The 26989-nt window shown below is 42.8% G+C and overlaps 1 protein-coding gene across 4 annotated transcripts in view; it reads left to right on the top strand.

The window, feature by feature from the left end:
* The window catches only part of ITPR2 (inositol 1,4,5-trisphosphate receptor type 2), a 155125-nt gene that overhangs the window by 108194 nt on the left and 19942 nt on the right, over window positions 1-26989 (top strand). For all 4 annotated transcript variants that reach the window (XM_070755073.1, XM_070755074.1, XM_070755072.1 and 1 more), the window contains 11 exons: window positions 677-819; window positions 1655-1763; window positions 9696-9795; window positions 10401-10588; window positions 11640-11823; window positions 16035-16291; window positions 17574-17774; window positions 19429-19539; window positions 20997-21092; window positions 22418-22537; window positions 25325-25432. In XM_070755073.1, the coding sequence (XP_070611174.1) occupies window positions 677-819; window positions 1655-1763; window positions 9696-9795; window positions 10401-10588; window positions 11640-11823; window positions 16035-16291; window positions 17574-17774; window positions 19429-19539; window positions 20997-21092; window positions 22418-22537; window positions 25325-25432 (1617 nt within the window). The remainder of the gene's footprint in view (window positions 1-676; window positions 820-1654; window positions 1764-9695; window positions 9796-10400; window positions 10589-11639; window positions 11824-16034; window positions 16292-17573; window positions 17775-19428; window positions 19540-20996; window positions 21093-22417; window positions 22538-25324; window positions 25433-26989) is intronic.

Below are 26989 nucleotides of genomic sequence, written 5' to 3'. Positions count from 1 at the left end.
CGAAGATTAGGATTGCCCCCACCCTCCTTGTCTTTCGCAAACTCCTTAAAACCCACCTCTGCCGTCAGGCATGGGTGAATTGAGACATCTCCCCCAGGCCTATATAGTTTTATGTATGGTATGCTTGTGTTGCATGTTCTTTTAAATAATGGGTTTTTAGATTTTTAAATATTAGATTTGTTCTCTGTACATTGTTTTACTATTGTTGTGAGCCGCTCCGAGTCTGCGGAGAGGGGCGGCATACAAATCTAATTAATAATGATAATGATAATGATAATGATAATGATAATGATAATGATAATGATAATGATAATGATAATGATAATGATAATGATAATGATAATGATAATGATAATGATAATGATAATGATAATGATAATGATAATGATAATAATATCTGCATGTTTTGGGAAGAAAGAAGAAGAGGAAAGGGGAAGGGAGGGAGGGAGAGAGGGAGGGAGGGAGGAAGGAAGGAAGGAAGGAAGGGAGAAAAAGGGAGGGAGGGAGAAAGGAAGGAAGGAAATAGTGAGGGAAGGAGGGAGGGAAGGAAACAAGGAAAGAAAGAAAGAAAGGAGAGAGAGAGAGAGAGAGAGAGAAAAGGAAGGAAAGATAAACAAGGGAAACCAAAGGGGCTGTTTCTGGCTGAGAATCTTTTATTTTGCTGTCGTTGTTTCAGGACGTGGTGGCCTCCTTGGAAGAGCAGTTCAATCCTATGATGCAAGCGGAGTTTTCGGTGTTGGTGGACGTCTTGCGCAGCCCCGAACTTCTCTTCCCCGAAGGGAGTGACGCTCGGATTAGATGTGGAGCCTTCATGTCCAAGTAAGGCCGGAAGCCACCCAGCAAACTTACCGTATTTTTCGGAGTATAACACGCACCTTAATTTTGGGGGAGGAAAATAAGGAAAGGAATCTGCTGACCAGGTATTCATCTGGCTAGCGTCCTTAGTCTGGTCAGCTTCAGAACATTGTTTTATCCCCTGGTTAAGGGCTTTAAAAAAACCTTATTCAGAGAGAGTAACAATGAAAGAGCTTGCAAGCCGGTAAAAGCTGGGAACATCATTAGCACCTGGAAAGAAACAGTTGGAGCAAGTAGAGCAATGGAAAAAACCCTGCAAAGATTGTTCTATTCTATTCTCCATTCTATTCTGTATTCTGTCCTGTTCTGTTCTGCTCTGCTCTGCTCTGCTCTGCTCTGCTCTGCTCTACTCTATTCTATTCTATTCCATTCTATTCCATTCCGTTCTATTCTATTCTTGACAAATGTATATTCTATACAAATGTATCTTTTCTTTTATGTACACTGAGATCATATAGTGTGAGTGTGTTCAAGTGCATAGTTGTGATTTTATGATATGGATTTTTTTATATTAATGTTTTTAATTGACTTTTAAAATTTAATATTAGATTTGTAATGTACTGTACTACCGTTATGTTGTGAGCTGCCCCAAGTCTTTGGAAAGGGGCGGCATACAAATATAATAATAATAATAATAATAATAATAATAATAATAATAATAATAATAAACCAAGATAAATTCCTTGTGTGTCCAATCACACTTGGCCAATAAAGAATTCCATTCCATTCTATTACAACAGCCCCCATTCATGAACTGCACAGCATGAGTTGTACATTTTGCCTGATGTTTTATTTTAAGGTTGATCAACCACACAAAGCGACTAATGGAGAAGGAAGAGAAACTTTGCATCCGAATCCTCCAGACTCTGCGGGAAATGCTTGACCAGAAAGATACGTTCGTTGAAGAGGTAGGCACAGATCGTATTCCTAAAAGGCATGTTGGTGGAGACCTTGGAGGTCATCTAGTCCAACCCCTGCTCAAACAGGAGCCCCTGAACCATTGCTCACATGCCGTATCAGCTGTGGTTTTAAGTAGAAAGTGTGCAAACCTAATAGAGGATCAATGCTTTGATCTGATTTCCAGTGAAATAGAATGAGATCTAGGGGAAAAAAATTAAACCATGTTGGGGAGGGGGGAAATAATGGAATGGAATAGAGAAATGAATAGAATAAGAATAAGAATAGCATTAGGAATATGAATGGAATGGGATAGAATAGAATTATAGAATGTAGACTAGACTAAACTAGACTAGAAAGAATGTAGATTAGAATAGAACTATAGAATGAAGTACAGTGTTCCCTCGATTTGCGCGGGTTCGAACTTCGCGAATAGCCTATACTACAGTTTTTCAAAAAATATTAATTAAAAAATACTTCGCGGTTTTTTTTTCTATACCACGGTTTTTCCTGCCCGATGACGTCATACATCATCGCCAAACTAATATTTTTTGCAAATAAATATCAATTTTTTTATTGTTAATAAATAACTATGCTTATAAATATCAGGATCATTAAGTGTCTTATTCAATTGTGAGTACCAGTAATAATGGTGAGTAAATGGTTGTTAAGGGAATAGGAAATGGTAATTTAGGGGTTTAAAGTCTTAAGGGATGGCATGCGATACTGTTCATAGCCAAAAATGGTGTACAGTGATCCCTCGATTATCGCGAGGGTTCCGTTCCAAGACCCCTCGCGATAATCGATTTTTCGCGATGTAGGGTTGCGGAAGTAAAAACACCATCTGCGCATGCGCACCCTTTTTTTCATGGCCGCGCATGCGCAGATGGTGGAGTTTGCGTGGGCGGCAGGGAAGACCCAGGGAAGGTTCCTTCGGCCGCCCAGCAGCTGATCTGCTTGGCAGCGCAGCAACAGCGAGCAGACGAAGATCGGGGTTTCCCCGCCGCCCACGCAAAGGGGAAACCCCGATTCGGCTCCTCGCTGCGCTGCCGAGCAGATCAGCTGCTGGGCGGCCGAAGGAACCTTCCCTGGGTCTTCCTCGCTGATGCCCCCGCTCGCCCGCCCGCCCGCTGCCCGCCGCCCGCCCGCCGCCCGCCAGCAAGAGGGGGAGAGATAGAGAAAGAGAGAGAAGGAAAGAAAGAGATGAGAGAGGGAGGAAGAGAGTGTGAGAGAGGAAGAAGCAAGATAGAGAAAGAGAGAGAGAAAGAAAGATGAGAAAGGAAGGAAGAGAGTGACGTCATCGGGTGGAAAAATCGCAATATAGCGTTTCGCGAAGAACGAGATCGTGAAAATCGAGAGATCACTGTATTTACTTCCGCATCTCTACTTCGCGGAAATTCAACTTTCGCGGGCGGTCTCGGAACGCATCCCCTGCGAAAATCGAGGGAACACTGTATACAATGTAGACTAGACTAGACTAGAAAGAATGCAGAATAGACTTGAATTATACAATAGAATGTAGAATAGAATAGAATTATAGAAAGTAGACTAGACTAGAAAGAATGTAGAATAGAATAGAATTATACAATGTTGACTAGACTAGACTAGAATAGAAAGAATGCAGAATAGAATACAATTATACAATAGAACGTAGAATAGAATAGAGAATAGAATAGAATTATAGAATGTTGACTAGACTAGAATAGAATAGAAAGAATGCAGAATAGAATAGAATTATAGAATAGAATTATAGAATGTAGACTAGAATAGAATATTATAGAACAGAACTGGAGAAGAAGAGAAAGTGATGAAGAGACCTATCAGAAGAGCAATCACTTCAGGAAGATCTTAGTTTTATATATTTTTTTATTCATAGCAGCAAAACAGCTGCCAGGGACTCATAACCAAGATCGGGACAAAAAAAGGCCAACCTCTAATGCTGGTTGTCACGTTGCCTCGCCAGATGGCAGCACTCGACCGACTGAGCGAGATCAACAGCTAACACAGTTGAGTTGAGGCTGGTTAGGACGTGATTGCAACAACTTTCAGTCAATCAATCACAATAGAGCCAGAAGGGACCTTCAAGTTGCATCCAGACATTGTGAATGTTCCAACACTGGAAGCTTTTAAGCAAATGTTGGATAATCCAAATTTCAACCAGCAAACTGAATAAGCAAATTATCACAGATAACCCCCATTCAGTTAAAGACCTTGGAATACTAATAACAAAAGATTTAAGTGCCAAAGCCCACTGCAACAACATAGCCAAGAAGGCTTCAAGAGTTGTAAACCTAACCCTACGTAGCTTCTGCTCTGGAAATCGCACACTATTTATCAGAGCTTACAAAACTTTCGCCAGACCCATCCTCGAATACAGCTCATCTGTTTGGAACCCATATCGCATCTCGGACATTAACACCCTCGAAAATGTCCAAGGATACTTCACCAGAAGAGCCCTTCATTCCTCTACCTGAAACAGAACTCCCTACGAGACTAGACTTTCAATCCTGGGCCTAGAAAGCTTAGAACTACAATGCCTTAAACATGATCTAAGTATTGCCCACAAGATCATATGCTGCAATGTCCTGCCTATCAAAGACTACTTCAGCTTCAACCACAACAACACAAGAGCACAGAACAGATTCAAGCTTAATATTAACCGCTCCAAACTTCACTGTAAAAAATATGACTTCAGTAACCAAGGTGTTGAAGCATGGAACTCATTACCGGACTCCATAGTGTCATCCCCTAACCCCCAACACTTTACCCTTAGATTATCTACAGTTGACCTCTCCAGATTCCTAAGAGGTCAGTAAGGGGCAAGTACAAGTGCACTAGAGTGCTTTCCGCCCCCTGTCCTATTGCTCTCCTATATCTCCTATACTATATCCTCTATAAGCTCCATTGTGTATTGTTGTGTATTGGACAAAATAAATATATAAATAAAAACCATCTTTCTGAAGTGCTGTAAGCAGGTGGTTGAACAGTGTTTCCCAACCTTGGCAACTTGAATATATTTGGACTTCAATTCCCAGAATTCCCCAGGCAGCTGGCTGGGGAATTCTGGGAATTGAAGTCCAAATATATTCAAGTTGCCAAGGTTGGGAAACACTAGACTAGAAGACCTCCAAGGTCCCTTCCAACTCTGTTGTTGTTAAATATTTCTAGTGAGCTTTTTTTTTTTCCTCCTGGGGGAATTGAATTTTTTTTTAAAAAAAATTATTTTTCAAAATTGATGGGGTCACTGACACCTCCCCCATGCGGCTGTCAATGTGGAGGTACAGATGGAGGTGTCGGCAGTGCTCTCCCAGCCGGCGACAGCCTGTGGCGGTTGTGTAACTCTCTGGCAAGCGTCTGGCACGGGCTTCTGCGGAGGAGCTACATCATGTGGCGGGATGAGCTCCTGGCCCTGAAATTCAACGAGGGGCCTTTTCTGAATGAGCCGCCAGGCTGCACGACTTCAGCTACCCAAGCGGGGCGGGGGCTGGAAAGCTTAGCGTTGGCGAAGGTGGAGGCGGTGGTGGCGGCTGTGGTCACACACAAGCTGGGGAATTGCCGGTTGTCATTCCAGGCAGGGTAGAGAAAAGAGGGGTGGGTGGGGATTTGTCAGGGCTGGTGATACAAATCTCATTGTGACACTCCTGGGGGAGGTGGGAATGGGAAGCTCTTACGCAACAGCTAGAAATGGCCCCTTCGGTTCCCCTTGGTTATCTTTCCTTCCTTCCCTTTCTTTCGTTCCCTCTCTTTCTCTTTTTTTCTTGTTTTCCTACCTTCCTTTCCTCCCTACCCTCCCTCCTTCTCTCTCTCTCCTTTCTTTCTTTCTTTCTTTCTTTCTTTCTTTCTTTCTTCTTTTCTTCTTGTTTCCTTGGCCCTCTCCTTCCCTCACTATTTCTTTCCTCTCTCCCTTTCTCCCTCCCTCCTTATGTATCTCTTTCCTTCCTTCCTTCTTTCTTGTTTTCCTCCCTTCCTTTCCTCCCTCCTCTCCTCTCTCTCTCTCCTTTCTTCTTTTTTCTTTCTTTCTTTCTTTCTTCCTTTTATCTTTTCTTCTTGTTTCCTTGACCCTTTCCTTCCCTCACTATTTCTTTCCTCGCTCCCTTTCTCCCTCCCTCCTTATGTATCTCTTTCCTTCCTTCCTTCCTTCTTTCTTGTTTTCCTCCCTTCCTTTCCTCCCTCTTCTCTCTCTCTCTCTCTGTTCATCCCTCTCCCCTCTCCATTTTTATTTCTTTTTCTTTTCTTCTCCTCCTTCCTTCCTCCCTTCCTCTTTTCTCTCTCTTCATCCCTCCCCCTCTCTCTTTATTCCTTTCTTCTTTCTTTCTTTTCCTTCCTTCTCCCTTTTTCCTTTCTTTGTCTTTCTTTCTTTCTTTTCTTGTTTCCCTCCCTTTATACCTTTCCTTTCTTCCTCCTTACCTCCTCCTTCTCTCTCTCTCTCTCTGTCTGTCTCTCTCTCTCTGTCTCTCCCTGCCTCTCCCTCTCATCCCCCCCTTCCCTTTCTCCTCTCCTGCTCCCCCTGTACACCAAGGCTGAGCGCACTCTCTTCTGCCTGGGGCACCCTGCAAGGCACGTAGCCTTCACAACAGCCTGCTCTCCGGCTACCCACTTGCTTCTCCGGAGGGAGGCCATTGTTCTGCAAGGCATATTAACAGGACTGATGCATTGCTATCCTAGGAGTAGCAAGAGATACGAGGCCAACCCTCTAGAGTCTCTAGACCAACCCCTGGGAATACGGGTGGGGGTTTATTTTTATTTATTTTTATTTATTTATTTATTTTGTCCAATACACAATATATATATATATGTATGTGTGTGTGTGTGTGTGTCACATGGTTTTTTTTGCTGAATTTGAAAATTAAGGGAGACTAGGATAGATCTATTTCGGCCTTATTTTGGCCTCATCAGCTAGCCATACCCACTGGGAATTGAACCTGCAACATGTATTTTGCTATATATATATATATATATATACACACACACACACACACACACACACACACACACACACACAGTAAAATACATGATGAAGGTTATAGAGGAGATACTCATAGTAAAATATATCTATGAAAGAATAGAAAAGAAGATATAGTAATAGAACATATCAATGAAAGAATAGAAGAAGAGATATAGGAATAGAAGAAAGGTATAGGAGATATAGGAGAGCAATAGGACAGGGGACGGAAGGCACTCTAGTGCACTTGTACTCGCCCCTTACTGACCTCTTAGGAATCTGGAGAGGTCAACCGTGGATAATCTAAGGGTAAAGTGTTGGGGGTTTGGGGATGACACTATGGAGTCCGGTAATGAGTTCCACACTTCGACAACTCGGTTACTGAAGTCATATTTTTTTACAGTCAAGTTTGGAGCGGTGAATATTAAGTTTAAATCTGTTGTGTTGTTGTGGTTGAAGCTGAAGTAGTCGCCGACAGGCAGGACGTTGCAGCATATGATCTTGTGGGCAATACTTAGATCTTGTTTAAGGCTTTCTAGGCCCAGGATTGAAAGTCTAGTCTCGTAGGGCATTCTGTTTCGAGTGGAGGAGTGAAGGGTTTGTGGGTGGTTGTTGTTACTTTTATGCACACATGCAACATGTGGCTTTTTGGATAAATTCCGATGACTTGCAAAGTTCTCTTGCAACCGATAGGTGTTTTTTTATTTTATTTTTAATCCATGGAGTAGAAAGAACCTTCTACTGTTAGTTGTGCTCCTTTGCAAAACACAGCAAACCAGCCAGAGTTTTGTTTTCACATTTACAAATTCCTCTTGTTCTCTCGGAGTTTTGTTCTCATCTCCGCCAGGGTCCTTTCAACAAAAGAGCCTTACTAATGGTTTACAATAAGACCGTTTATGCGTGCTGCTTCAAAGCCTACTACATGCTGTATTATCATGGCATAAGGAGGATTGGGAGTCAGCTGAGTACTATTAACATTGCAAATCAGTTTACTTTTAAAAGCTATAACGTCCTTTCAGAGGGGAAAACACAGGCTCCTTAATGCAAATAACAGCATTGTTAAGCAGTTTGCGTATCACCCTGGTTTTTAAATATGTTTGTTTATTTGTTAATTTTTCAGTATAGGATTTATATTTATATAAAGTAAAACAATACTGTGATACCTTGTCTTACAAACTTAATTGGTTCCGGGACGAGGTTCTTAAGGTGAAAAGTTTGTAAGACGAAACAATGTTTCCCATAGGAATCAATGGAAAAGCGATTAATACGTGCAAGCCCCAAATTCACCCCTTTTGCCAGCCGAAGCGCCCGTTTTTGCACTGCTGGGATTCCCCTGAGACTCCCCTCCATGGGAAACCCCACCTCCGGACCTCTTTGTTTTTGCGATGCTGCAGGGGAATCCCAGCAGGGGAATCCCAGCATTGCAAAAACAAGCGCTTCGCTGGCAACGGAAGTCTGGAGGTGGGGTTTCCCAGCGAAGGGAGCATCAGTGAAATCACAGCATCGCAAAAACACCAAAGTCCTCGAAACCCCACCTCCAGACCTCTGTGTTTTTGCGATGCTGCGATTTCACTGAGGCTCCCCTCGCTGGGAAACCCCACCTCCGGATTTCCGTTGCCAGCAAAGCGCCCATTTTTGTGCTTCTGGGATTCCCCTGCAGCATCACAAAAACATGGAAGTCGGAGGTGGGGTTTCCCATGGAGGGGAGGCTCAAGGGAATCCCAGCAGCACAAAAATGGGTGCTTCGCTGGCAACGGAAGTCCGGAGGTGGGGTTTCCCATTGGCGGTGGGTTTGTAAGGTGAAAATAGTTTGTAAGAAGAGGCAAAAAAATCTTAAATCCTGGGTTTGTATCTCGAAAAGTTTGTATGACGAGGTATCACTGTATATAGTTATAAACACAACAACAATGCTTAAAATCAATCATATATATAAACTCTTCTTTTCTTATTCCCCCCTCAATGGAGGCTCTTATCTCTCCTTGTCTAAAATTTTCTATTAATTTTATACACCATGATCAATTTTTTAAAAATACCTATCTCATTTTCTTGAACAAAATACATTGTATATAGATTTGTAAATAAGAAATACAATGAAATGGGTCATGATCTGTAAAAGACTAATGTGACGTGCATTTATTTTTAAAACTTGTAAAAATTAATAAATAAACTTTAAAAAATAGAATAGAGGAGAAAAGAAAAGGAAAAAGGAAAGGAAAAGAATGGAATAGAAAAATAGAATCATGCAGTTTCTTTTAAACAAAAGATGAGTCGTGTTTTACGATGCATTGCAGACTTGAAAATAAAATATATAGGTGTTGTGGTTCAGTCTGGGACCCCTCCGGGAATGGCTGACCTTCTGTCGGTTTCCAGCTCAGAGGGAGAGGCTGAGGAACAGGAGGTGCAGACTGACGAGGAAGAGGAATCCCAGGCTGAAGAAGAAGGACAGCCAGAGTCCCACCAGGGGGAGCTCTCCCCAGCAAGCAGCCTGGATTCCTTAGGGGAAAATGCTCAAGACATCATAGATATGCGACAAAGGAGAGCTAATCAGAGACGGACTCAATTAGCTAAGTATTTCCAGCATTAGAGGTCACAGCTGGGTTTGGGTGTGGTGCTCTTGGGAAAGGATAAAAGGCGGACCCACCCTTCCTGGCTTGTGGAGTTTTATCTTGGAGATTCGTGAGACCTGTCTGTGAACTTTGGTGGCTTACAATCCTGGTTTGTACCTTGGACTATTGAAACCTTGGGGGGGGGGTGCCAGCAAGAAGCTTGTGGTATTGACTGGACATCAGGACCCTGCTGTAACGTATTATAGCCTGTCTGTTGTGAAGACAGGTTTTCCTTTGTGCTTATTTTTTCCAGCTATAAAATACTTTTGGCTTTTACCAGAGTGTCTGGCTGTTTTTTCAGTTGGTGTTGAGGTCTGGTAAAACCCAGACAGAACATATAGGAATACATTTACCATCCTCTTTAATTCTCAATCTCTGTTTTGATCTTTTCCAAGGGAAGCAACCTGCGGAAAATACTCCTCAACTGTTATTTTAAAGGAGACTACGGAGGGAGCAGCAACGGTCATGTGTCCAGCAAACCCTTGCAGAGTGCAGGTAAAGTGTTGGTCATGTCCTTTAAAGCCCTACATGGCATGGGACCAGATTACCTCCGGAACCGCCTGCTACCGCACGAATTCCAGCAACCGATAAGGTCCCACAGAGTTGGCCTTCTCTGGGTCCCGTCGACTAAACAATGTCATTTGGCGGGACCCAGGAGAAGAGCCTTCTCTGTGGCGGCCCCGGCCCTCTGGAACCAACTCCCCCCGGAGATTAGAACTGCCCCCACCCTCCCTGTCTTTCGTAAACTACTCAAGACTCATTTATACCGCCAGGCATGGGGGGAGTTTAGATAGCTCTTCCCCCTAGGCCATTACAAGTTATGCATGGTATGTTTGTGTGTATGTTTGGTTTTATAATAGGGGTTTATAGTTGTTTTTATTATTGGATTGTACATGTTGTGTTTATTATTGTTGTTAGCCGCCCCGAGTCTGCGGAAAGGGGCGGCATACAAATCCAATAAATTATTATTATTATTATTATTATTATTATTATTATTATTATTATTATGTGAGTGGATTTCTAGATATTTTCACAGTCCTCTTTTTGACTCATGCCAATATCCCAATTCACTTGTCAATAATAAACCTCATTAATTTCAGGGACCTTCTCCGCACAAGATGTGGACAAGTCTGGAGCATCCATGCATGACATTCAATGCCTCTTGGATAAAGAAGGGGCTTCAGAACTGGTCACCGATGTTATCGTTAGTACCAAGAATGACCGGATATTCTCAGAAGCCATCTTGCTTGGCATCGCGTTGCTCGAAGGAGGAAACACCCAAATCCAGGTGTGTTTTAGTACCCTTAATGTCTTCCAGCTCATTTTAACCCTTGGATTTTCTAGAGCAAGGAAATAAAAAAACAAGACCAGTGTAGTATTCCTTGGGTAGGTCAAAGGTCATATGGTTGGGCATGCCCAGATATGGCAAAAAGCCACATAGGGATACTCAGTTCACATCATCTATTGGCATAAATGTTTGGTCAGGCCTTGCAATCACAGTGTTAGGCCTGGAAAGTTCTAGCACGGAGCAGAATGTTCCAGGACGGAGGTGCCGTCTGCCAAGTTACTCCCTAGAGTTACTTCCTAAAGTTCTGCCCTTGCGCTTGCAAGTTATTAGTGATATACAAGTTACCACATCGTGTAAAACTGCGCATGTGCACAGCCAAAGTAGGATAGAGATAACATTAATCATAAGAGAGCTGGCTGGAAAATAAAGATTGATTCGTTCACTCCTACATGGTCCTTGTTCATCTTTGGACCCTCCTCGACTTGTAATTAATTTGCACAATTCATTATCATTATCATTATCATTATCATTATCATTATCATTTATTAGATTTGTATGCCGCCCTTCTCCGGAGACTTGGAGCGGCTTACAACAACAATACATAGTACAAATCTAATGGTTAAAAAAGGACAGTTTAAAACCCTCATTATAAAAACAGTCGTGCATCCCAAACAAACCATACATAAAATGAAACGGCCCAGGGGAATCAATTTCCCCATGCCTGACGGCAGAAGTGGGTTTTTAGAAGTTTGCGAAAGGCAAGAAGGGTGGGGGCACTTCTGATCTCCGGAGGCAGTTGGTTCCAGAGGGTCGGGGCCACCACAGAGAAGGCTCTTCCCCTGGGCGATAATGTTTTGTCGACGGGACCCGGAGAAGGCCAACTCTGTGGAACCTAATCGGTCGCTGGGATTCGTGTGGCAGAAGGCACTCCTGGAGATATGACCAATTAATATTACCAATTTTAATGTGGTCAAACCTGTTGTCTTTATTGAACCGCTAGAGATAGCTCCTTATTTTGTTTTCTGTTGTTTCCCCCCACACACACTTTTAGTATTCCTTTTATCAACAATTAAACGAGCGGAAAAAATCCGAAAAGTTTTTTAAAGTTTTGTACGATCGGATGAAAACAGCCCAACTGGAAATTCGGTCCACGGTGACAGTGAATACGATTGATCTGAGCAGCAAAAAGAAGGACGAGGAAACAGATGTGACCGTCTCAGCTCCAAAAAAGAGAGGTAAGAAGAGGGGGAAAAACAGGGAGAATTTTTTGCCTTCGGCTGGTTTCAGGGTAGGCCGGAAAGAAACCAATTTTGGTTGCATACACACGCATATGCACACATGTACACACAAAAACCCTGAACATAAAAACCTAATTAGTAAATACCGTATCTTATACCATGTATAAGATGCACCTAGATTTTCTAAGTGTATAAGACGCAGCAAGATAAGACGCACGTCACATTTTTCAGAAAGTGTTCGGAAACTTCAGATCGTGCAGAACGCAGCCCCGAGAGCCATCATTGGGCTTCCAAGATTCGCCCACGTTTCCTCAACACTCCGTGGCCTGCATTGGCTGCCAATCAGTTTCCGGTCACAATTCAAAGTGTTGGTCATGACCTTTAAAGCCCTACATGGCATTGGACCAGATTACCTCCGGAACCACCTGCTACCGCACGAATCCTAGCGACCGATAAGGTTTAGTTTAGTTTAGTTTAGTTTATTTAGATTTGTATGCCGCCCCTCTCCGAAGACTCGGGGGTGGCTAACAATAACAAAAAACAATGTAACAAATCTAATATTAAAAAGTAATCTTAAAAAACACCAATTTAAGAAACCAATCATACCAACAAACATACCATGTACAGAGATGGCTTTCTACGGGTCCCGTCGACTAAACAATGTCGTTTGGCGGGGCCCAGGGGAAGAGCCTTCTCTGTGGCGGCACCACCCCTCTGGAACCAACTCCCCCCGTAGATTAGAATTGCCCCCACCCTCCCTGTCTTTCGTAAACTACTCAAGACTCATTTATACCACCAGGCATGGGGGAGTTGAGATATTCCTTCCCCCTAGGCCATTACAAGTCATGCATGGTATGTCTGTGTGTATGTTTGGTTTTATTATAAGGGTTTTTAGTTGTTTTATTATTGGATTGTCACATGCTGTTTTTATTATTGTTGTTAGCCGCCCCGAGTCTACGGAGAGGGGCGGCATACAAATCCAATAAATTATTATTATTATTTTCATTGCCGATGTAACTTTGAACGGTCGCCAAACGAACTCTTGTAAGCCGAGAGGGCTACCTGTAATTTATTTATCATAATTCATCATCATCATTATAAATCAATAAGAATTGTTGCAGAAATTTCCTAGAAGAATTGCTCTCTGTGGGAAGCCAATTGTTTTTTTTTAACTGCTAAAAGTGATTGGAGCCGTGATGGATGGAATACGGCCGTGGTCAGCCACCAGGGTTCTGCGGTGAATTTGATTTCATCTCAAAAGGTTTATTGAAGCATGAAAGTCGCATTTATCTGTCATCACCTCAAGCAGCACTTACTTCTCCCAGGATTGATGGGCACGGAGTTTGTGCCGCCAACGACTGTTTTTCAGACGGCGTAAAGCAACTATTTGTGAGGCGCAAAGAATCAACACCAAGTGTTAAGTTCACTATCAGGTTGTTACCCCGTATGGGCCACACTGCGCACAGGTAGCAAAAACTGAGTTGCGTGCACAGCTCCATTTTATTTTATTTTATTTATTTATTGTCCAATACACAATGAAGGTTATAGAGGAGATACTCGTAGTAAAATATATCAGAGAAAGAATAGAAGAGAAGATATAGGGATAAAATATATCAATGAAAGAATAGAGAAAGGATATTATTATGATTATGATTATGTTGAAGATGATGATGATGATGATGATGATTATTATTATTATTATTATTATTTCAGTACAACACAGTAAACGAGGTCACTATGCTGGATTTCGTATTTCATCACCAGTCGGGCGCTGCCCAAGCACCTAGGACTGCGTGATGTAGCGGCGAATTATGTTTGCCGATCCAAATAAAGCGGCCTTTTGCAATTGACAGATGGAGATTTTGTCAATTGCAATGGTTTTCAAATGTCCACTGAGATCCTTTGGCACTGCGCCCAGGACCACTGGGACCACTTTCACGGGCTCATGCCAGAGTCGTTGCAGCTCGATTTTTAGACCTTCGTATTTCACTAATTTCTCTAGCTGCTTCTCCTCAATTCTGCTGTCCCCTGGGATTGCGATGTCAATGATCCATACTTTCTTTTTCTCCACAATCACAATGTCTGGTGTGTTATGCTTCAGAATTTGGTCAGTCTGAAGTCGGAAGTCCCACGGTAGTTTTGTTTGCTCATTTTCGACCACTTTTTCGGGCTTATGATCCCACCAGTTCTTTGCCACTGGTAAATGGTAGTTCCGGCACAAGTTCCAGTGGATCATCTGTGCCACAGCATCATGTCTATGCTTGTAGTCAGTCTGTGCGATCTTTTTGCAGCAGCTGAGTATGTGATCGATTGTTTCATCTGTTTCTTTACAGAGTCTGCACATTATTATTATTATTATTATTATTATTATTATTATTATTATTATTATTATTATTATTATATGCTACCCCTCTCTGAGGACTCGGAGCGGCTATAGGTTAAATAGGAATAGAAGAGAAGATATATGAGATATAGGAGAAACAATAGGACAGGGGATGGAAGGCACACTAGTGCGCTTATGCATGCCCCTTACTGACCTCTTAGGAATCGGGAGAGGTCAACTATGGAAAGTCTAAGGGTAAAATGTTGGGGGTTAGGGGATGACACTATGGAGTCCGGTAATGAGTTCCACGCTTCGAGAACTTGATTACTAAAGTCGTATTTTTTACAGTCAAGTTTGGAGCGGTTAATATTAAGTTTGTATTGTGTTGTTGTTGTGTCTCCATGTCTCCAGCACCCGCACACACACATCCCAGTGAGATTTTGCTTCTGCGCATGCACAGGAAGCAAAATCTTGCAAGGGGACCCATGCGCGTGAGAGAGATTTCAGCAATTTTTTGCTTCTGCACATGTGCAGAAGCAAAAAAACCCGCCACAATCTCGCACATGCATCCTCTCGCAAGATTTTGCTTCCTGTGCATGTGAGAAGCAAAATCTGGTTGGGACACACGTGCATGCATGCCACGACCCAAAGCTGTGCGTGCATTGCACCAGTAGCGTCGGTAAGTAGGAAGGAAGTTTAGATTATTTATTGCTCAATCGTGCGCACGAGAATCTACTCAGCTAATGATCAGCACTGAATTGTGTCTAAATAAGACTCAATGGAATTCAAGAGGGGGTTGAGTTTAGTCCGTTTGTGGCAACGTAAGGATTCCAGGTTGATTGGTCTCTTGACTCCGCCCCCGGTCTCTGCCCGTCCTTCTCCATGATGGCGAACCTTTGGCACGCATGCCGCAGGTGGCACGCAGAGCCCTCTCTGCGGGTACGAGAGCTGTCACCCAGCTGAGTTCCACTGTACATGTGTGCGGGCCTTCCACTGGCCAGCTGATTTTGGGATTTCTGCTGTGGTTGCGCGGAGGGTATGGAGCGCATGTGGAGAATCGCACACACATGCACAGGGGGCAGGAGAGCACAGAGGTCTATGGCATCCCCACGTGGCCTGTTTTTGGTTCCAGGAGGCTGCAGGGCACCCTGCTAGGCCCAAAATGAAGTGAGGAGGGTACAGTGCCTCCCTATGTGGCCTGCTTTTGGCCCCAGGAGGTTGCAGGGTGGCCTGCTAGGCTGAAAATGGAGCAGGAGGGGTACAGTGCCTCCTTGTGTGATCCGTTTTTGGTCCCAGGAGGTGGCAGGGAGGCCTACTAGGCCCAAAACGGAGCAAGGGGAATACAGTGTCCTCTGTGTGGCCCATTTTTGGTTCCAAGAGGCTGCAGGGAGGCCTGCTAGGCCCAAAATGGAGGGGGGTACAGTGCCCCCCCTGCGTGGCCCATTTTTGCTCCTAGGAGGCTGCAGGAAGGCCTGCTGGGCCCAAAATGGAGTGAGGGGGGTACAGTGCCCCCATGTATGGCCCATTTTTGGTCCCAAGAGGCTGTAGGGAGGCCTGATAGGCCCAAAACGGGTTGGTGGAGGTCACACGCACATGTGCCGGGCGGGCTGGGGGAACATAGGGTGGGGTCACCAATTTTCTGAGAGAACAATCAACCCATGGAACATACGTTGTGGGAGCTTCATCCCTGGAGGCCTTCAAGAAGAGATTGAACTGCCATCTGTCACAAATGGTATAAGGTCTCCTGCTTGAGTGGGGGTTGGACTAGATGGCCTACAAGGTCCCTTCCACCTCTATTAATCTGTATCTAATCTGAATCCCCAGGAATCGGAACGGACTCAAAGGAGATTGAATCGCAATGATATCTCTTTTCACTTGTCTACAGTGAGGGATTCCAACATCCACCTGAAGGAAGGCATGAAAGGACAACTGACAGAAGCCTCCACCGCGACCTCCAAAGCTTACTGCGTGTACCGCCGAGAGATGGATCCAGAAACGGACCTCATGGGTCCCGGATCAGAAGCCGGAGGCGCAGATGAAAAATCGTCCGAAGAAACGGCCATGAGTCCCACCATTGTGATCATGCAACCCATCTTGAGGTTTCTCCAGTTGTTGTGTGAGAACCACAATCGAGAACTCCAGGTAGGCGACAGCGTTGCTAGGGTGTATTTTAGAATTAAAGCTAACCCAAGCCTTGGTTGTGTCAACGGAGGCGTAGAATCAAAAATAAAGCCTTGGTAAGAATAAACCTGGAATAGAATAGAAAATAATAGAAAATAATAATAGAAAATAGAAAATAGAAAATAGAATAGGAAAAGAAAAGAAAATATAAATAGAATGGAATGGATAGAATGGAATGGAATAGAATAGAATAGAATAGAAAGCATTGTATTATGGATGTGGGCACCGCATTACAAAAAAATGTAACCGCATTACAATTTTTTTAAACTCAAACTGAGTTAAAAGTGCATCAACTCAGAATCATAATAATAGTGAAGTCTTTCAATCATGGGTTAGTGTTATTTCCAATTTGAACCCTTGTCTACTTTTCTTTTTCTCTTTTATTTCTTTATTTCTTTATTTTTAATATGTACACAAACAACAAAAACAGACATACAACAAACAAACCCCATTTCTATCAGCATATATATGATATGTATTTATCATATATATACATGCATACATACATATATACATATATACACACATTGTACATTATTTTGTTAATGTTACATTGCACTTTCTTTATTTATACCGTAAATAAAGTTACAGTGTTCCCTCGATTTTCGCGGGTCCGAACTTCGCGGAAAGTCTATACCACGGTTTTTCAAAAATATTAATTAAAAAATACTTTGCGGGTTTTTTCCCTTTACCACGGTTTTTCCCACCCGATGACATCATATGTCATTGCCAAACTTTTGTCTGCCTTTAATAAATATATTTTTTAATAAACTTTAATAAATAAACATGGTGAGTAATAATCTGAATGGTTGCTAAGGGAATGGGAAATTGCAATTTAGGGGTTTGAAGTGTTAAGGGAAAGTTTATGATACTGCTCATAGCCAAAAATAGTGTATTTACTTCCGCATCTCTACTTTGCGGAAATTCAACTTTCGTGGGCGGCCTCGGAACGCATCCCCCGCGAAAATCGAGGGAACACTGTACTTCTATTTGTTAAATTGCTATGCAATATCTCTGCATAATTTTACTTCAACTCTCGTTTCTTTCCTTTGACCAATTATAGAATTTATTCCACATTATGTAATAATCTGAATCCTTTCATTTTCCGAGTGACCCTATCCATTTCTGCGGAGTCGGTAATATTTTTGATGATCATCCCCTCTTTCTGTCTTTCTTCATTTTTCCATTGTCTACTTTTACTTCGGTTTGTACAGTGATTTGTTTTCGCCTCTTTCCCCCCCAGAACTTTTTAAGAAACCAGAACAACAAGACCAACTACAACCTCGTTTGCGAGACTCTTCAGTTTCTGGATTGCATCTGCGGAAGCACCACAGGCGGCCTTGGACTCCTCGGCCTCTACATCAAAGAGAAAAACGTGGCTTTGGTCAATCAAACCCTTGAAAGTTTGACTGAGTACTGCCAAGGGCCCTGCCATGAAAATCAGGTACGTTGACCCCCCCACCCCCCCCAGGAAGAATCTGAACGGAATGGGAACTCAGGTTTTCTTTCTTCCTTCTGGGAAGGAGAGTGCAGAGTAACCTCTTAGTAGTCAAAGATACACGTACACAGAGGAAATATGGAATCCTAGCAGATATCCCACTGACAGCCCAGAGATACGAGCAATAGTTGAGTAATACAGTGGGACCTCTACCTACAAACGCCTCTACTTACGAACTTTTCTAGATAAGAACCGGGTGTTCAAGATTTTTTATGCCTCCTCTCAAGAACCATTTTCCACTTACAAACCCGAAACTGTTACCGGAAAAGGCAGGGAGAAGCCTCCGTGGGGCCTCTCTAGGAATCTCTTGGGAGGAAACAGGGCCTGAAAAGGTGGGGAGGAGCCTCTGTGGGGCCTCTTTAGGAATCTCCTCAGAGGAAACAGGGTTGGAAAAGCCTCTCTAGGAATCTCCTGGGAGGAAACAGGGCCAGAAAAGGTGGGAAGAAGCCTCTCTAGGAATCTCCTGGGAGAAAACAGGGCCAGAAAAGGCAGGGAGAAGCCTCCGTGAGGCCTCTCTAGGAATCTCCTGGGAGGAAAAAGGGCCGGAAAAGGCAGGGAGAAGCCTCTGTGGGGCCTCTCTAGGAATCTCCTGGGAGGAAACAGGGCGGGAAAAGTCAAGGAGAAGCCTCCATGGGGCCTCTCTAGGAATCTCCTGGGAGGAAACAGAGCTGGAAAAGGCAGGGAGAAGCCTCCGTGGGGCCTCTCTAGGAATCCCCTGGGAGGAAACAGGGTGGGAAAAGGCGGGGAGAAGCCTCGATGGGACCTCTCTAGGAATCTCCTAGGAAGAAACAGGATCTCCACCCTCCCTGTGGTTTCCCCAATCACACACATTATTTGCTTTTACATTGATTCCTATGGGGAAAAATGCTTCTTCTTACAAACTTTTCTATTTAAGAACCTGGTCACGGAACAAATTAAGTTCGTAAGTAGAGGCACCACTGTACAATCCAGATACATTAAGTGTATAAAATATTATTTACTTTGGCAAATATCTTAGTCAGGAACAGTCCTAGTCATACACGGTTAAATCAGTCAATACATGTACAAAACTATAAGTTATGGTTGTCCCAAAAGTGCTTTCTGAAAGACAATTGGACTTAACTGTACTTGATTTTTGCATGAACATTTGAGGAAAACAAGGATTTGTTGCTGGTCCAGTACCTCTATTATGTCCTTTTGCCACTGGAGTAGATGCACAATGGTTAGAGTGGTGCAGTACATCAAGTATTTTGTCTATCCACGACTATGTTTTCCCTGGTAGGAGCATACATGACAAATGAAACCAAGAGAGGGGTCTCCTGGGTTTGCCAGTCTGCACAAAATCCTTTAGGGTATTGTTTCATCTTTCTTTCTTTCTTTCTTTCTTTCTTTCTTTCTTTCCTTCTCTTTCTTTCCTTCTTTCTTCTTTCCTTCCTTCCTTCCTTCCATCTTTCTTTCTTTCTTTCTTTCTTTCTTTCTTCTTTCTTTCTTTCCTTCCTTCCTTCCTCTTTCTTCCTTCCTACTTACCTTCTGCTTTCTCTCTCTCTCCTTCCTTCCTTCTTTCCTTCCTTCCTTTCTTTTTCCCTTCCTTCCTTTCTTTTTCTTTCTTTCCCTTTTGTAGACCTGCATTGCCACCCATGAGTCCAACGGCATCGACATCATCATCGCGCTGATCCTGAATGATATCAATCCCCTTGGGAAATACCGCATGGACCTAGTGTTGCAGTTGAAGGTATGGAATTCTACCGCATGAACCTTGTCCCCAGAATCCCCTAGCTCAGGGCTAGGCAAAGTCGGCTCTTCTATGACATGTGGACTTCAACTCCCAGAATTCCTGAGCTAGCACGATTGGCTCAGGAATTCTGGGAGTTGAAGTCCACATGTCATAGAAGAGCCGACTTTGCCTACCCTTGCCCTACCCCCACTGGCTTCCCTGTGACTGAATCATGTGTAATCGGTAGTCAAGCTAATCTCCATAAATTTATAATGTTGCCATCCAAACCTTTAATTAGTTCTGTGATTCTAGTGATCGGGCCATGATGTCACCCATAAAACAAAACTAAAAAGAAAAAAAATTCATAAAAAAGATCAAGGCATTTAAAAAACCTGTGTTATTTTTTATCAAGGATAAATATCCAAAAATGTAAAAAATGCAAAGCAGTATGTTAATATATATTAAAAAAAAATAATGGAAAATTCTCCGATTGAAAATTCTAAATGAGTAGGGAAAGCAATTTCCCAAATGTTTGTTTTATGTTTTTTGTTTGTTTGTCATTGTAATTAGTGATGGGCGAACCCAACGGTGTTGGGTTCGGCAAGTTCGGACGAACTTTACGCAAAATTCAGCCGTACCCGAACTGAACCCGAACTCGAAGTCCGAATGCTACGTGACATCAAAGCTCCGCCCCTGGAATCCCATCGTTTTTTATTTTTAAGGATTTTTTATTTTTATTTATTTTTATTTTTACGCAAAAGGGCGGCCCAGCGGCAGTGCAAGCAAAGGGCGGTCCTATCACGTAAAAGTAAACATGTTTATTTTTACATGAAAGGACTGCCCTTTGCTTGCAGTGCCGCTGCGGCGTCCTTTTTCGTAAAAATAACAATGTTTATTTTTACGTGAAAAGACCTTCCTTTGAAGGAGCTGGGGAATCCCTCCCACGAAGAGATTCCGGGGGCGGAGCTTTGACGTCACATATACCAGCAGGCTGCTAAGGACGCCAAGGTGATCACTTCCTGGATTCCATGGAATCCACTTCCTGGATTCCTTCCGACATCAAAGGGGAGGGGGGCGGTGGCAGGCAGAGGGCGATCCCCCACCCCCACTCCCCCAGCCTCCCCACAATGGGATTCCGGGGGTGGGGCTTTGATGTCACGGAGACGTCACTTCCTGGCCAGCTGAGGCGACCAAACGCCGAACGTGACCCCAAGTTTCAAAAAATTTCATGTTCGGCATACTGAACACCGCAAAATTCAGTACAGACCCGAATTGTGCGAGTTCGGTTCGCCCATTACTAATTGTAATGTTTGTGTATGTATAAAAAATTAATTTACAATTTTTTTAAAAAAAATTAAAAACTGTGTTCTTTATAAGGAAATCTGCGCCTACCACTTCAGTTAAAGCAACAATAAGGCTCATGTGTCCATGAAATAGATTTTAACTACGTCTTCAATGGCTTCGGTGTTTTTCAGAATAACGCCTCGAAGCTTTTGCTAGCTATCATGGAAAGCAGGCACGACAGCGAAAATGCCGAGAGGGTTCTTTTCAACATGAGACCAAAAGAGCTGGTAAGTATCCTCTTAGGGGGTTTTATCCAGACGTGGGATGCGATCACTGATGCGCTGCGCATGCAGGAAGCAAAATCTCGCAAGGGGACATGCGTGCGCATGAGATTTCAGTGCGTCTTATAAAGTGGTACCTCTACTTACGAACTTAATTCGTTCCGTGACCAGGTTCTTAAGTAGAAAAGTTTGTAAGAAGAAGCAATTTTTCCCATAGGAATCAATGTAAAAGCGAATAATTTGTGCGATTGGGGAAACCACAGGGAGGGTGGAGGCCCTGTTTCCTCCCAGGAGATTACTAAAGAGGCCCCATGGAGGCTTCTCCCCGCCTTTTCCAGCCATGTTTCCTCCCAGGAGATTACTAAAGAGGCCCCATGGAGGCTTCTTCCCACCTTTTCTGGCCCTGTTTCCCCCCAGGAGATTTCTAGAGAGGTCCCATGGAGGTTTCTCCCTGCCTTTTCCGGTCCTGTTTCCTCCCAGGAGATTCCTAGAGAGGCCCCATGGAGGCTTCTCCCTGCCTTTTCTGGCCCTGCTTCCTCCCAGGAAATTTCTAGAGAGGCATGATGGAGGCTTCGCCCCACCTTTTACAGCCCTGTTTCCTCCCAGGAGATTTCTAGAGAGGCATGATGGAGGCTTCTCCCCACCTTTTACAGCCCTGTTTCCTCCCAGGAGATTCCTAAAGAGGCCCCATGGAGGCTTCTCCCTGCCTTTCTGGCCCTGCTTCCTCCCAGGAAATTTCTAGAGAGGCATGATGGAGGCTTCACCCCACCTTTTACAGCCCTGTTTCCTCCCAGGAGATTCCTAGAGAGGCCCCACGGAGGCTTCTCTCTGCCTTTTCTGGCCCTGTTTCCTCCCAGGAGATTCCTAGAGAGGCCCCATGGAGGCTTCTCTCTGCCTTTTCCAGCCCTGTTTCCTCCCAGGAGATTCCTAGAGAGGCCCCACGGAGGCTTCTCTCTGCCTTTTCTGGCCCTGTTTCCTCCCAGGAGATTCCTAGAGAGGCCCCACGGAGGCTTCTCTCTGCCTTTTCTGGCCCTGTTTCCTCCCAGGAGATTCCTAGAGAGGCCCCACGGAGGCTTCTCCGTGCCTTTTCCAGTTACAGTTTCGGAGGCTCGGGTTTGTAAGTGGTTCTTGAAAAGAGGCAAATAAATCTTGAAATCTAGAAAAGTTCATGAGTAGAGGCGTTCTTAGGTAGAGGTACCACTGTACTGTAAAAAAAACAAACAGGAATTGATATTGGAGAAAAGCATTAAGATTATGCAGATGGTGTTACATAAAACTAAACAGGGTTAAGAGCGGATTCGTTTTAACAATCGATGCAACTTTCTTTCGAGGTGGATGTCATGAAGAATGCATACAACCAGGGTTTGGATAGCGATCAAGAAGAGGAGAATGGAGATGATGATATTTCTCCAAAAGATGTTGGGCATAATATCTACATATTAGCTCATCAGGTAGGTTGTTATCAAACATAGGGACTGCCAGTGATGGGCTGTCAAAATTTTTTCCTGCCATACTGTGGGTGTGGCTTATTTTGTGGGAGTTGCTTGACAATCATGTGACCAGGGGGTGGCTTAAAGGTCATATGACTGGGTGGGAGGGGCTTACCGACCAAGATAAGTTTTCAAAAAGGTGCTTGGACTCTTTTTCCATTGATTAAGTCACATTGTCAGAATAGCCCCAAAAAGGAGAAATGATTATTTGTTGAGGAGCACCGTAACATTTGAAGGTTTCGTCCTGAACCCACAAGGTTTAGTATGATAACAGATTAGACAAGTAGCTCAATTTCTTTCATTGCTCTAAAAGTTCAGTTCCAGATAATTATTGAAACGATTAAAGCGTTTATGGGTCAAAACATACGATTGAATTATTTCCTATTTTAAAAGTAATTAAGAATCATGCTAAGGTAGTCGAGAAGGAAGGACAATAAAAAAAACCTATTAAGTATTCAATAAATAGTGTATAAACTTACTACCCCACTGTGCCCCCACCCCCACCCCATGGGGGCGGCAGCATATTACTGGGGACTGCCTATAAAAAAAATCTAGCTTGCAACATTACTACGATTATAATAGAAACATAGAAACATAGAAGACTGACGGCAGAAAAAGACCTCGTGGTCCATATAGTCTGCCCTTATACTATTTCCTGTATTTTATCTTACAATGGATATATGTTTATCCCAGGCATGTTTAAATTCAGTTACTGTGGATTTACCAACCACGTCTGCAGGAAGTTTGTTCCAAGGATCTACGACTCTTTCAGTGAAATCATATTTCCTCACGTTGCTTTTGATCTTTCCCCCAACTAACCTCAGATTGTGTCCCCTTGTCCTTGTGTTCACTTTCCTATTAAAAACACTTCCCTCCTGAACCTTATTTAACCCTTTAACATATTTAAATGTTTCTATCATGTCCCCCCTTTTCCTTCTGTCCTCCAGACTCTACAGATTGAGTTCATGAAGTCTTTCCTGATACGTTTTATGCTTGAGACCTTCCACCATTCTTGTAGCCCGTCTTTGGACCCGTTCAGTTTTGTCAATATCTTTTTGTAGGTGAGGTCTCCAGAACTGGACACAGTATTATTCCAACTGTGGTCTAACCAGCGCTCTATATAAGGGGATCACAATCTCCCTCTTCCTATTTGTTATACCTCTAGCTATGCAGCCAAGCATCCTACTAGCTTTTCCTACCGCCAGACCACACTGCTCACCCATTTTGAGACTGTCAGAAATCACAACCCCTAAATCCTTTTCTTCTGAAGTATTTGCTAACACAGAACTGCCAATACAATACTCAGATTGAGGATTCCTTTTCCCCAAGTGCATTATTTTACATTTGGAAACATTAAACTGCAGTTTCCATTGCTTTGACCATTTATCTAGTTAATCCATTTAAATTTGCTAGCAAAGTTTACAGCGATGGCAAATTAAAACCCAATGCTTACATAAACCCCAAGAAGTTTTGCTGGCTGAGGAATTCTGGAAGTCTTAAAATTGCCAAAAACTTGCTCTCTCTAAACAGCCAACTCTCAAAATTGAACCCTCAATCATATCCAAGCCATATTTTTTCCCTAGGCCTAGTCCCCAACACCCATCTAAGTCAAGTTAAAATGTTTGTCGCAACATAAATCAATCTTAACATTCCCAGGTCTGTGCATTTTTTTAGACAGAACCAACGAGACAAATACTCCACCGCTGGTCACCTCTTTTGATCTTGAAAGGGGAGATTTATATTCCTTTCCCCCGAGCAAGATTTGCTACTGACACTTGTCAAAAACTGCTTCCTTAAGTGATTTTTATCTCCGTCTCGTATTTCTTTGCTGCTTCCTGCTGTTCAGTTCTTCACAACTCATGTCCTTCCATCCTGGAATATATCTGGGTTGCGACCCATCAATAAATCTCTCGTTTTTGATGCATTTTTGGAGCAGACTGGCTCCATTCAGCTAAGTCTCTAGGTCTTCAATATGTACCATAGTGAATATAATTTAGCTTGGTTTTTTAAATATTAGTTTTTTGTTTGTTTGTTTGTTTGTTTATCTATTTATCTATTTATTTATCTATCTATCTATCTATTTATCTATTTATCTATCTATCTATCTATCTATCTATCTATCTATCTATCTATCTATCTATCTATCTATTTATCTATTTAGTTAGTTAGTTAGTTAGTTAGATAGTTAGTTAGTTAGTTAGTTAGTTAATTAGTTAGTCCAATACAAATTGAAAGTTAAAGAGAATAAAAACATATAGTAGTAAATATCAGGGAAGGGATAGAAGAAGAGATATGCGAATAGAATACATCAATGAAGAGTAGAGGAAGGATATATGGATGGGAGAAAAGATATATAAAATATAGGAGAGACAATTGGACAGGGGACGGAAGGCACATCTAGTGCACTTATGATCGCCCCTTACTGACCTCTTAGGAACCTGGAGAGGTCAACCGTGGAAAGTCTAAGGGGAAAATGTTGGGGGTTGGGGGTTGACATCATGGAGTCCACACTTCAACAACTCGATTGCTAAAGTCATATTTTTTACAGTCAAGTTTGGAGCGGTTGATATTAAGTTTGAACCTGTTGCGTGCTCTTGTGTTGTTGCGGTTGAAGCTGAAGTAGTCATTGACAGGCAGGACGTTGCAGCATATGATCTTGTGGGCAATACTTAGATCATGTTTAAGTTACAAACTACCTGGGTGGCATTTCTAACATTTACCCCTTCCCTCCACTCCATTTACTTCCAGTTGTCACGTCATAATAAAGCATTGCAACACATGCTGAAGCCTGGAGTAGACCCAGAAGAAGGAGACGAAGCCTTGAAGTATTATGCCAAGCACACTGCCCAAATTGAGGTAAAAACGTCCCCACTGAGCTGAAAATATTTGCAGGCTTCGGTGCTACGTTGGGCGTCTTGGAGGACTCCTTCTGCGGATCCTCTCTTGAAAGACGAGATTTCTTGAACTAAGAGAGAGAGTTCTTGATGGAACCTTTTTTCTGTCTCTTGAGGAGGTGACATTGTCACCAGGAAGGAGCAGGTGACAAACTATGAGCTACACCAAGGGGATCTACACGAGGACGTCCTGAGGTTTTACTCAAGGAGTGGCTTAGGGCTGTTCGCTTACCTATGCAATCATAAATAATATTTATTCCTATTTATTAAATATTTATTAATATTTATTTATTCCCTAAACATTTGGAAAGTTGAATGTTTCCTAAATCTTAATGTTACCGTTTTCTTTGCCCTATTACAATGTTCAGGAAGAGGTTCAATTCTGAAGTTATCTAGTACAGTGTTCCCTCGCTTTTCGCGGGGGATGCGTTCCGAGACCGCCCGCGAAAGTTGAATTTCCGCAAAGTAGAGATGCGGATGTAAATGCACTATTTTTGGCTATGAACAGTATCACAAGCTTTCCCTTAACACTTTAAACCCCTAAATTACAATTTCCCTTTCCCTTAGCAACCATTCAGATTATTACTCACCATGTTTATTTATTAAAGTTTATTAAAAAAATATTTATTAAAGGCAGACGAAAGTTTGCCGATGACATATGACGTCATCGGGTGGGAAAAACCATGGTATAGGGGAAAAACCCGCAAAGTATTTTTTAATTAATATTTTTGAAAAACCGTGGTATAGATTTTCCACGAAGTTCGAACCCGCAGAAATCGAGGGAACACTGTATTGTATGTTGGGCAAGCAGATAGATAGATAGATAGATAGATAGATAGATAGATAGATAGATAGATAGATAGATAGATAGACAGACAGACAGACAGACAGACAGACAGACAGACAGACAGACAGACAGACAGACAGACAGACAGACTGATGGATAGACAGATGGATAGATAGATAGATAGATAGATAGATAGATAGATAGATAGATAGATAGATAGATAGATAGGGATGGATGGATGGATGGATGGATGGATAGATAGAGACAGAGAGAAAAGGATGGGTGGGTGGGTGGGTAGGTAGGTAGATAGATAGATGACGATAGATAGATAGATAGATAGATAGATAGATAGATAGATAGATAGATAGATGGAGAGAGAGAGAGAGAGATCCAGGAGAGAGCAGAGAGATTGATAGATGGGTGGGTGGGTGGATGGATGGATGATGGACGAACTGACTGACTGATTGACAGATTAGACAGGCAGGCAGACAGATAGATTTGAGGGATAAAGAGACAGATAATTGATAGATGATAGATAGATGGAAAGAAAGACGGACAGAGAGATATCAGAGAAAAAGAAAAAAGTAGGAAAAAAAGAAAAATGTTAAGAAAAAAAAGAGAAACTAAGAAAGTGGCATCTGGTATTCTGCACAACAGTTATACAGTAAGTCCACATTTTTGGGGGGACCTCTCCTAATCTTACATTAATCCTCTTTCTGTAATCATCAAAAT

The sequence above is a fragment of the Erythrolamprus reginae genome, chromosome 6, assembly GCF_031021105.1.
Source record: "Erythrolamprus reginae isolate rEryReg1 chromosome 6, rEryReg1.hap1, whole genome shotgun sequence".
NCBI lineage: Eukaryota > Metazoa > Chordata > Lepidosauria > Squamata > Dipsadidae > Erythrolamprus > Erythrolamprus reginae.
The sequence above is the reverse complement of the archived record's forward strand: the minus strand, read 5'-3'. Positions and strand labels throughout refer to the sequence as shown.